The sequence below is a fragment of the Glandiceps talaboti genome, chromosome 6, assembly GCF_964340395.1.
Source record: "Glandiceps talaboti chromosome 6, keGlaTala1.1, whole genome shotgun sequence".
Taxonomy (NCBI): domain Eukaryota; kingdom Metazoa; phylum Hemichordata; class Enteropneusta; family Spengelidae; genus Glandiceps; species Glandiceps talaboti.
In genome coordinates, this window is record NC_135554.1 from 24,885,777 (window position 1) to 24,898,184 (window position 12,408).

The window sequence follows — 12,408 nt, forward strand, 5'->3', positions numbered from 1 at the left end:
TGTAGCCCAGTTGTAAATATGACATCCCGAGTACAAACTGTCTAAGTAACTGTTAGATGTATTATTTCCATATTTCTGATCCCAGATTATTTTGGATTTTTTTTTTGACAGGATCAAGTAATAGTATAGAGGAAGCTATTGAGTGCATGGAAGACGTTAAGATTGGAGATGGGCATGCTGTCAATGATGTCATTACGCCAAATGTACCTATACAGAGTATTGGGGCAGGTATGTTGACTGGGTTTTGTTTTTGTGGGTTTTTTGTCTGTTTACTGATTCTCTTATCATTTGTTGTTGTAAATGTAACAGGTTTACTTCCTGGTTAGTTTATTACACAAAACATAATATGGTATTTTTAATCAAAATGAAGAAAACAGATTTGAAAGTGGTAGTAACAGTTTAAATTAAATGTGTACAAATATGTTACAGAATGAACAAATATAGCTTTGTTAACTAAGCAGAAAATCACCGTAGAGTAGAGCAAAAAGGAAATTTCACATGATAATTATTATTATGGCTTGTTTTATTTTTGGGTCTATAAGCCGGTTTTATGCAAATACATTTGATATTCTCATTAATATTCACTGTACAGTGAATTAACCATGGTAAAGTGATTCTGAAAATAGCAAAGTGATCTATTGTTGACTCTACAGACAAAATTAAACCATTGTTTCTACATTGTATGATGACTCAAAAAAAGATCTATATTATATTGTGGTCATTAATGCGAATATTGACATAATATGACTGATGTACTAAGTGTGTCCATTTCATTTGCAATCTGTACACGATATATGCACCTTGTAGAGGATGAAATGGACGCAGGTAATATGTAAATACTTTTAATGGCGTTTGTTAATTTTTGCATATTTGTGTCTGTCACATTATTGAATTGGATGTACATGTAGTAGTATTATGTAATTGAAATGATGTTTTGATGTAGATGTCAGCTATTAACACGCTACACCATGCCAGCCTAAGCTGTATACTGGTACTCACTGACTTCACCACTCGGTTACTACATATCTAGTCTAGTTCCTACACAGTATTGTTACCATTTACACCTCCACTCACGTTTAGTTAGAAACCACGTTGGCATCAAGACCAAACTAGTTACTATCCAGCTTGTCCTGTTATAACCACTTCAGGTTGTATAGTGAATGAGTGTAGTGCAGTCACTAGATTCTCAACATACAGCCAGTAGACAGGTTAGGCTTCAACATACTTTTACTGTATACATGCAACTATTTTTTATGTACTGGCATATTTACCTCCATATTAGCGCAAAGTATTTGTGATCATGTGTGTTGCAGTAGATATATATTATTACTAAGATGTGTAAAGCTGATATGATTTAAGACAAGTTGATGGCAGCACGGCACATTTCAATTTGAATTTTTTTTTTTTGGTATGAATGTTTCCTTGCTTGTATTTCCTGCTTGTAAATATATAATTAGCTTGAACCTTGTAATTAGGATTGAATGTATTATTCTGTGATAGACTTATAGTGTCAATTTTTATATTATAGCACTTTTTCACATAATGCATTTTATGATTATTTATAAACCCCATGCCACAACTATGATACTAATCTTGTACCATAGATTTCAAGCCAGCCACTCTTAATCACTTGACCATCATAATACCACTAGAAATTAGAGTGTTTATTATGTCTTATATTCACCTCTTTCAGTTATCATTTAGTTGTAATTTAATTTGATTGTGTATCAAATGTCACCAACTCCACAATGAAAATGTGGTGACATATTTATCAAAGAACAGATCATATCTTTGATATTGTAATATGTACATGTATGTATTCACAGTGTACTTGTATGTGTGAGTATATACGTACTTACGTATGTAATGTATGTATGTATGTATGTATGTATGTATGTATGTATGTATGTATGTATGTATGTTTGTATGTATGTATATACGTACTTACGTATGTATGTATGTATGTATGTATGTATGTATGTATGTATGTATGTATGTATGTATGTATGTATGTTTGTATGTATATACGTACGTACGTATGTATGTATGTATGTATGTATGTATGTATGTATGTATGTATGTATGTATGTACCATGTATGTATGTATGTATGTATGTATGTATGTATGTATGTATGTATGTATGTATGTATGTATGTATGTACCATGTATGTATGCATGTAAGTATGTATGCATAATGTTATGTAATTGTTGACTATTATGCAAAAATATTGTATAATAACCTTGATACAGTGATAGGGGTCATCATCATACCACAAGATGAACACATGCTGTATTGTGTGTCTGTTGTGTACACATATGTATCTATCTGGTGTGTTTATTGTAATGTGGACCTAGATGTACAAAGAGTTATGTTGCATTGTACCATCAGCTATAGTGTCTTTGCTAAGTTTTGGATGCCTCTATTGTCTAGTGCTACCCTTCATTGAATCTTGGCATCGCGTTGACATCTGGATGGCATCTAGACTAGAGCCTCTGGAACAGAGGGGGAGGGGGGGGGGGGGGGATCTTGTAAATCTGACATAGATTTTTCTACCTTTGTACCATAGTTGTAGTGAAAAGTCCAAATAACGTGGAGAGACAGGAGGGGTGGTCCTTGTAAAAGTAGCATAGATTTCCATACCTTGAATTTAATATGGAAACCATGATTATAGTGGGAACCCAGGAAAACTAGTGGTTAGGGAACTAAGGTAGTTTTGATCAGCTTATAGTAACCTAGATTCTATGCTAGTCATAGATTTGGCCTGTAACCCTGATAGCCCAGATCATCTACAAGCATTATCATGTAATGTATGACTGTGTACTTACCGCCACCCTTAGTAAATAACTTGTCAAACATCATGCATGTAATGTGTGTGCATTCTGTTATGTACAGTATAGTTGTAATTGTGTAATTAATCACAGTGATGTCATAGTTGTGTTGTATCAACACAGAGTTTATATTTGACCAACCCTTATATAAGTATCTATTTTTTTGACTGCTGTGTAAATTTTCAGATTATACATGTAAGTGCTGTTGTGACTGACGTGGTACACTTACGCTACCACGATCAATGTCCAGATACTGAACTCATGAATGCAGCCATTTTGTATCTCATAGGTCAGAGGTCAACAGATGATGCTGGCAGTCATTCAAAAAATACTTAAAGTAACAAATCATAAAGTTTGACCTACTTTATAGGTTAATATTTGTGTCCATCTGGCCTCCTCTCTCCGTGAGAGGGGTTGACTGATGTGTGAGGGCGCCCTGTCACGGTGTACCTTACAGACTGTGTTTACACTATCTTGATTACATGATGATTACATCTACATTAAAGCATATTATCACAATCATCCACTTGTGTTAAATCTACCTCTCTTGCAACAACAACAGTTTTAGTTTGAGTTTCTCTTAGTTTGCCAATAGCATATTTTCTATAATATTGATATCCAAAACAACTCCATCAAAATTATTGCAATTACTTTTTATGTTGTTATTTTGTGTTTTGTTAGGTGCTGCCAGTGATCCAATTAAATCAAAATCACCATCACATAGACTCAGTCCTCCAGTAACTCCTAATAGAGTGACAACACATTTATCATCCCAAGTACCGGCACTGTCTTATTCCAGTAGTGATGAGGAGGACGATTTCTATGATGCTGATGAATACTTATTGTATGAAGAGTCTTCTCAATGGTAGGAAAATCTATGTTTATATATGTATGTATGTATGTATGTATGTATGTATGTATGTATGTATGTATGTATGTATGTATGTATGTATGTATGTATGTATGTATGTATGTATGTATGGACATATGTATGTGTGTATGTATGTATGTGTGTATGTATACATGTATGTATGCATGTAGTATGTGTGTATGTATGTGTGTGTATGTGCGACTGTGTGCGTGTGTGTGTGTGTGTGTGTGTGTGTGTGTGTGTGTGTGTGTGTGTGTGTGTGTGTGTGTGTGTGTGTGTGTGTGTGGTTATTTATTGCCAATAATATAGACATATAAGATGCAATAAAATATAATGATTACATGATACCAGGACTAGTCACTAATTGAGTTCAGTCCCTGTATGCTGTAAACACATTTTTGAATTTAAACAAAATACAATATCTGGACTTTTTAAAATACACATGTACTCCAAAATATATAATTACAAAATACAAAGTAGACCCTTAACTTTTTACACTTATTTGTTATTTGTCTATGATTTTATGATCAAAAGTGTTAAATTGACCTTGATATTGTAATTATAGATAGTGGTGTCATAACCAAAAATTCAACAAAAAAAATCATTCTCAGTTACCAGTGTCTGTGATCACACTTTACCGCCTCTAATAATATCACCTAGCTACAAGTACAGAGTGGCATGAGTGGAGCATCTGCTTTTATGTGTTTAACCTTGTGTCTCCAGAGGGTGCTGTTTACTGACAGGTTCCAATTTGTTCATTTCATGTGTAGGGACTCTGCGAGGGATTCACCAGTTCAAGAACTAGACAAAAACATAGAAGTGAAATCACCCGATCCAGTGACAGCAACTAAAATGTATGATGAGGATGAAGATGACGAAGAACGTGAGTATGACCTGTTGTCATGACAACCAAAAAAACATAGTCATAATGTACATTAAGTGTTCAGTCCTGTGTAAGAGTTCAAATTTGTTGTCATAATGACCGTTATTTGCTCAATGGTTGTGGACTTTGACCCTCTGGTCAGTATGATTTATGATAGGTGGAATGCCTTATAGATACCTCAGTGATAGAAATATAAGAGTTAGTAATAGTTGCCAGTACTCAGTATTTATATAGCTGCCATTGCCAAGCTTTGTAGAGTGTAACTCAAATTTACTATCAGTGGGTATCTATTTGATAGACTTTTAAAAGGTCAAAGTGCAGTCACCAAGTGTTGGTTAATATTATCAGCTGTTCTTTTCTAACTGATTGCAAACACTAGCGAAAAGTGAGTGTGTGTGTGTGTGTGTGTGTGTGTGGGGGGGGGGGGGGGGGGGGGCGTGTGTGTGTGTGTGTGTGTGTGTGTGTGTGTGTGTGTGTGTGTGTGTGTGTGTGTGTGTGTGTGTGTGACAGATAGATTGCCTGACTGACAGACATCGGACAAGGGGACAGTCAGAAGAAAGAATGACTGATATACAGACAGACCAATATACACACACACGCACAGACAAACACATGTACACAGATACACAGACATACATTATAATTTATATGCACCATTAATTGTATAACAAACCCAATGAGAGATACCAGTACTAATTACTAAGACTTCATTTTTATCATTTCAGTGGATTGTGGTAAACATGGTAGTGTTATTACTCATTTACTATCCCAAGTTAGGATAGGTATGGACCTTACAAAAGTTGTACTACCTACATTTATATTGGAAAGGAGGTCGTTGTTAGAAATGTTTGCAGATTTTTTTGCACATCCAGATTTATTTTCAAGGTGAGCAATCATCACTAAATATTTACACACAGTCTTAATATCTTTCTTTTTTTGATTTTGACCTTGTTATTCATGTTATACCTGGCTGTATATCATCGCATCAGCGCAGTAAGGTCATATCTGCCTATACAATGGCATAGCAGATACAACCTTTCTGCACTGACGCGACAATATAAGCAGTGTATAGATTCAAATGAGAAATAAAGTATATATCTTCTGTTTGTTCTATGGCATGACAAACAAATCTAGTATTTCTTGTATCACCACCAAGGGTTCTTGTTACTTACATTTCACCTGTTGACAGGCTTTATCAAACTGTCCAGTTACTGGCTCTGCCACTATGATGGTGTAGTGTTAATGACATGGTTGTAGAAATTATATAATTGGTCTGCTCCCTCGTGTCTGTTCATGGTGTTGCCACTTAATGGTAAAACCAGCAAATGGACAGTTTGACAAAGGTGTTTGACCCAAACGGGTGTAGTCTAGTGCTGTCCTCCATCGAATCTCAAACCTCGATGATTCAAGACCACTTTGGCATCTAGACTAGATTACGTGTAGGTGAAATGTTACACATGCATAATGAGAACCCTTGGTAGTGATACAAAAACTATTACTATGTTTTATCGACCTGATGAACATATTCAAGAACACCCATAGTATCACCAATTCTGTGGTGCTTGAAATATGAGTGTAAGGTTGCAACTATTTTCATCAAGTTTTCTAAAAATGAACAATTCCTGACATTTCTCCTCATTGTGCTCCACAGTATACCAGATTTAGAAGACCCTAAGGATCGTATTGTACAGGTTACTAAATGGTTTTTATCAGCTTTTCATGCTGGCAAGAAAGGTTCAGTTGCTAAAAAACCTTATAATCCAATCATTGGTGAAACTTTCCAGTGTTTCTATGATATGACAGATCCAGGAACAGAGTACAAAGAACCCAAACAAGAGGTAAGTACTAAGTTTCAAAATGATGTAAAATAAAACCAGATAAAGGAAAATGTATGTGACATATTGTTGACAGCTTCTGTTGTTACTACTCTGGTAATCCAGCCTTCAGTTTACTAAGATAGACACAAACTAAAACTATTGTTCTTCAATGTGGTAGATAACACAAGTGGGTGATAGTGGTTCCTCTGTTGTGTGATTCTAATCACCCTGTGATCAAGATGGTGTGAACATTGGAAGTCCCAAAACACTACACTGCAAGTTTATGTAACTTTCAGAGACGCCACCGTACTGAGAGTATGAATTAAACTAACATCCATTCAATGGCTTATCACTGTTGTATCAACATGTTGTGGCAAAAGTTTTAGTTTGTGTCAATCTAAGTAAACCGAAGTATCAATTACCAGAGAGTAATATATGTACCATAATTGCAATTCATTTTACTAGCAAGTCTCATCCATCACTTCTGCATAAGTTTGAATCAATGCCAACTCTGTACTGATTGAAACCAATGCGTTTTATCTCATTTTATCATGTGAGTAATTGTTCCCGACTGTTCGAGTCATTACTTGTACTATCTTGAGAGTGAGTCACGGCTGAGTGATACAACCTACCCCATTGAGTCTGTAAAACACTCGTTGGGTCAGTCACAGAAAAATCCCCTCTCTCCAGTGGGATTTCAACCCATGACCTCCCGACTGCTAATCATGAGCTCTAACCACTATGACACAGAGAGCCGGTAACCATCATAGTCATGGATACAAAGCTGTATGTGTTTCCTAAAAAGTTGTTAATCCGTAGTCAATTTCCTTCCCTTGTAAAATACTAGGATGTAGTCACTGATGGACCAGTACCATGGGCTGTGAAAGACCAGGTTGCCTTTCTTGCTGAGCAAGTATCACATCATCCGCCAAGTAAGTAGACCAACCACTGAAGAACTTTATTTAATTTTGTAACTAGTATCATTGCTGAACATAAGAACATTCACAAGTGTAGATCACACTTTTATATATGATGTTAACCATGATCAAAATTGCAGCGGTCACACTACTATGATTGATGCAATGTAAAAACATGATGGTAAACATCAACCTTATGAACCCATTTACAGAGATGATGGTAAACACATTAAAATATTGACTGGAAACCCAGCACTGTATTTGACATTAGAAATAAATTTTTATCACCTTATCAACATCTCAGTTGTAAACACAAGATTTCGTTATTTAAGGCGTGAAAGTTCCAATATTTTGGTGAGAATTGCGAAAAAGAAGTTCAGCAATCGTATTGATGCCAGACCCCACCCTCCACCCCCATCCACCCTGCCATGAATGAAGTTTGCTTGTTGAACTTGTGTGACATTGTACGATCGTCCTTAAGATAGTAGTACTCCATAAAATATGTAAATTTGCAGAAAGTCACGGTGGTGTCCTGGAACTCTATCATTGAGAGCTGGATGACTTTGCACTATTATAGAATGAATTAATGAAAGCTGTTTAGCTTGGTAGCCATCACAGACAATCAACCTCTTTAAATGTCTCATCCTATTTCATTTTTTGTTGTTGACAGTTTCTGCATTTTACGCCGAAAATTACAACAAGGGTGTGTCAGTAAATGCACATATTTGGACAAAATCCAAGTTTCTAGGGCTTTCAATTGGAGTGGAGATGATAGGACAAGGTAAGTGTCTGACATAGCCATCATATTTGTAGCCCGCCCTCACACAACCAAAATATGCCATTATCCTTTAACTTATTGACCAATCAGAAAGCTCTTTTTATACAAGTCACTTTTGAGAAGTTGAAACTTCACAGATTTACCACACTCCATATTCTCACCAAAACTCATGAAGTATGCAAATCTATGCAAATTGTACCAGATTTCACGCCTCTATTTTTAGGGTTCGTTGACCTTCAGCTAAAAGTTTTGACATCCTGATGTCTTGTTATCATGTATCTAATACTTCTCACTTTTTTGCCGCCCACCTAGCCGTGTTATCAGATTTAAAACACGATGAAGAGTACCTGTTGACATTCCCCAACGGTTATGGTCGATCGATATTAACAGTTCCATGGTTTGAGATGGGTGGTAAATGCAGTATATCATGTGCTAAGACTGGCTTTGCCTCCACTGTCGTCTTCCATACAAAACCTTTCTACGGGGGCAGTAAACATCGAATCACATCAGAAGTGTCGTAAGTCAAATTTTTAAATTTATACCACATATGGAGTGTATAGACCAAGCAAGAACAGAATTTGATGTAGTCTGTATGGTTGTTGTGTTAGGGTGCCCTCACACACTGGCCATGTCATGTCTGTATCAATCCCTGCCTTTCCTAGCATCTTCCACCCAGATCTGGTTGGAGCCAATCAAAAATCGTCACATGTTAAAAGGTGTTAAATTGACCATCAGACTTTTTAGGCAAATTTATGACCTGACAATACTTTTTGACCTAAGGGTTATGTCACTACAAGTCTAGTAACTGTTAGCCACAGGGCCCCTTAGGGCACTCATGTTTTCCTTAACTGAACAAACAAACAGTCGGGAATAATATATAACCATTCAAATATCATTTTCTTTCAGGCATGTATCAGATCGTAAGCCATTCCTGACTATTACCGGTGAATGGAATGGTGTCATGACTTCCAAATGGGCAAATGGGGTAAGTTATCAGCAGTGGGCTATGAGGCCCAGGTGTTTAATGTCTTGTATTCAAATTTCAGGTGCGACTCCGAGTCTCCTGTCAATAGTACAGTAAACCATGAAAATTCGCCAAAGACAAAAATTTATAAAAAGAAGAAATGAAAATATGTAGTCATTACTGTGTCTTTTGTCACCACTTATTGCATGTACTTCAAATAAGTGATTTTTAAATAATAGTGTTACCAGTTGCAAACGAAAACTTTTGTAGAATTTTTTGGTAAGTGATGTTCAAGGTGGTTTAGAACTATATGTGTACATATGAATATAATAGATGTTATTCCCAATATTTTTCTGACAATGAAGAAAATCATTGGAGAATAACATGATTGTATCAGTGCATGTAATATCAAAGACATAGGGGAAAGTAATGGTAATTTTGAACGTTTTGACTCATATTTCAAACACAGCAGAACCAGTGATGTAGACATGCGCTGTCCAGAGTTTGTAGTCCGTATTTTTTTCAACTTGGCTTGGTGTATGATGTCATTTGTACTATCTTGTTTGTTTCAGCAAACTGAGGTGTTTATTGACACACTTACAATGAAGACGTTTAAGAAGAGAGTGAAGCCAGTCGACCAACAAGATGAATTTGAATCCAGGAGGTATGTATTACAATGAAAATCATCCTACACTTCAAAGATGAAAAGGCCATCACATATAAAATAGTGGCATGTTATGTCCTTAGCAGTTAGGCCCTGGAGGGTCTACAATTATGTTCCTTGTATGTGTGTTTGTGTGTGTCTGTATCTCTGTGTGAGTGTGAGTGTGAGGATGTGGGTGTGTGTGTGTGTGTGCGTTCATGTGTGTCTGTCTGTAGGTTTGTGTATCTGTGTCTGTGTTTGCATGTCTGTGTCTGTCTGTCTGTGTTTGTATGTGTGTGCCTCTGTGTCCGCACCTCGCACACATATGTCCACCTACATTGACACACCAATTTCATTCAAACTTGATACAAAGGTGATACATACTAGAGGCATATGGTACATTTGTATGAAATGTAAGATTTCATGTACATGCTTCTATCAGTGCCTGTATTTTGTTTGTGTAATTCCTAGCAAAAAAACATTGTGTGAGATTTAAAGAACATCGTTCCACCAAATTGAAAATCTAATGGGATGTAACTTACAATTTATGTACTGTATTTCAGGCTCTGGAAGGATGTAACTTACAATTTAAAAATGAAGAATATGGATGCTGCCACCGCCGGAAAACATAAACTAGAAGAACGACAACGATCTGAAAGGAAGGAGAGAGAGTTGAACGGGACAAAATGGATTACCAAGGTTGGTTTACATGACAAATGTTACAACAATGGCAGATCAGCTGCCGGAAGCTAATGCTGACAAAAATTAAAACTATTACTGCAACATGTTGGCATAAGGTGGAATTACCCTCACAGTGGGGTGGCGTTTCTGATAGGCCAAGCAATTTTTTTCTGAAGTGGCAGCACACTCAATTTGTTGTTTCAATATCTTGATTACAGGATAGTTAATCCACATAACCAAGGCACCATTGTGAACCGTCTGTGTACCTACCACATGCAATAACAATAGTTTTAGTTTTTGTCTATCTCCAGTGGCACATTCTCTGCAGCAATGTTTGGAATTTCACATGCTGGATTTGTACGCACAGGCGTAGACATATGAAACTGCAGTTAGTGGACCGCCCATGTGGCATAGACAAATCAAAATCAAGCTAGGGGGTTACAAATATGATGTGGTTAAGAATCAGTTAATATGGACTCCCTAGTTTTGACTGTATTTTTACCTATCACAGCAGGGGTCATGTTAAATGTTACTAATATATGTGAGTATAGGAATTGATTGAAGTTTTTAATTCAGTTAAAATACACTGTGCTTTCCTTATGAAATGTATAATGCTACAGACCCTTCCCTCTTGCCCCCCCCCCCCCCCTTGACAGTTCAGTATTTGAGTTCACAGTTTAAGGTGCAATAAAAAGGACACATCAAGTTTTTGTCAGTTTTTAGTTAATGCCAACAATGTGTTCATCTTGACAAACATTCTTCCACCACTGCCAACCAAGACGTCTTTGTTTTTGCTTTTGTAGAATTTCTATGAAGAAGGTGACAACTTCATTTACAAAAGACCACTGCAGATGAGACTAGAAGAGAAACTGGAACAAGCGCAAAGAGAAATAGAGTTGCAGTTAGAACAACAACAGCAGCAGCAACAGCAACAACAACAACAACAACAACAACAACAACAACAGACAGCAACAACAACATCATCATCAACTCAACTTGAACCAACTAGGTCACAGACACCACCACAAGTCCAAATGCTTCCTCCACAGACACACCCACAACCACCATCACAACCTCAAGTTCAAAGTCAGCCAACTGCAGCATCAGAGTTGCAGCCCAAATCGCAAGACCCATCAGTAACTGCAGTAGACTCAGCTGCTACAGTCCAAGTGTCCCCGCCATCATCAGCGCAAGATCAGATTAACGACTTGTTAGGCTAAGAAGACATGATAATTTGACGAGTGGTATATACATGAAGCTCTCTGTAATATACAGGTTACGTAAGATTTATATGAGTGCAATGCATTCCACAGTGTCTATGTTAAGATCTGATAAACTTACGGTAGCTGAGGGGATGGAAATTATCAGAACTGAAAAAGATCATTTGATGGACAATGCCAGTAACATGACAGAGGTATTCACTGATTTTACCTACACATGATGATCAGCAAAAACACTTTGATAGGTCATGAAAGTTTTGATTTGTTACACCTCCAAGCAGTTCTATGAAGCAAGCACATGTATGTTATTGATTCATACTGTGGTAGCGCCCTCATAGGGTGAATCAACACATGCATGTAGATAGCGCCCTCACACATCAAATCAACCTTGGGACAGTGCCCTTTCACAACACAGAACTGCTTTGAGCTGCAACTTCTCAAACCCATTCAGTTTGAACATTGCATATGGGATATGGACTCATGTTTGTAAGAACCTAATATTCAATTCTACAAAGTATATTTTAAGAGAGACTTCAGTGAATGAGAATCACTGCAGTTCTGCAGTTTGTACAAAATACCTGTATAACCATCAGTTCAAAGGTGCAGTAGTCGCAACTATGTAGTAGTACATACTCTTTGTCCTGTTTGTTGTGCATATACACCATATTCCAGTTAGTTTATTTTAGGAAGCTTTATGGTAATATGAGTTTGAGAAAAAAAATGACGATTTCAATTGTTGCCATGGATATCTATCACACGACCGTGCAAAAACAGCAGTCAACACAATATGTAGTAAACAAAATT

The 12,408-nt window shown here is 36.7% G+C and overlaps 1 protein-coding gene across 1 annotated transcript in view; it reads left to right on the forward strand.

Annotated features, from left to right (window-relative positions):
- LOC144437008 (oxysterol-binding protein-related protein 9-like) overlaps positions 1 to 11,604 on the forward strand; it is a 45,534-nt gene extending 33,930 nt beyond the window's left edge. The window contains exons 8-19 of the mRNA XM_078125875.1: positions 112 to 228; positions 3,512 to 3,695; positions 4,472 to 4,584; positions 5,310 to 5,469; positions 6,236 to 6,422; positions 7,249 to 7,333; positions 7,989 to 8,099; positions 8,409 to 8,613; positions 9,003 to 9,081; positions 9,633 to 9,724; positions 10,267 to 10,402; positions 11,188 to 11,604. Of these exons, the coding sequence (XP_077982001.1) occupies positions 112 to 228; positions 3,512 to 3,695; positions 4,472 to 4,584; positions 5,310 to 5,469; positions 6,236 to 6,422; positions 7,249 to 7,333; positions 7,989 to 8,099; positions 8,409 to 8,613; positions 9,003 to 9,081; positions 9,633 to 9,724; positions 10,267 to 10,402; positions 11,188 to 11,604 (1,886 nt within the window). The remainder of the gene's footprint in view (positions 1 to 111; positions 229 to 3,511; positions 3,696 to 4,471; positions 4,585 to 5,309; positions 5,470 to 6,235; positions 6,423 to 7,248; positions 7,334 to 7,988; positions 8,100 to 8,408; positions 8,614 to 9,002; positions 9,082 to 9,632; positions 9,725 to 10,266; positions 10,403 to 11,187) is intronic.
- The last annotated feature ends 804 nt before the right edge of the window (positions 11,605 to 12,408 follow it).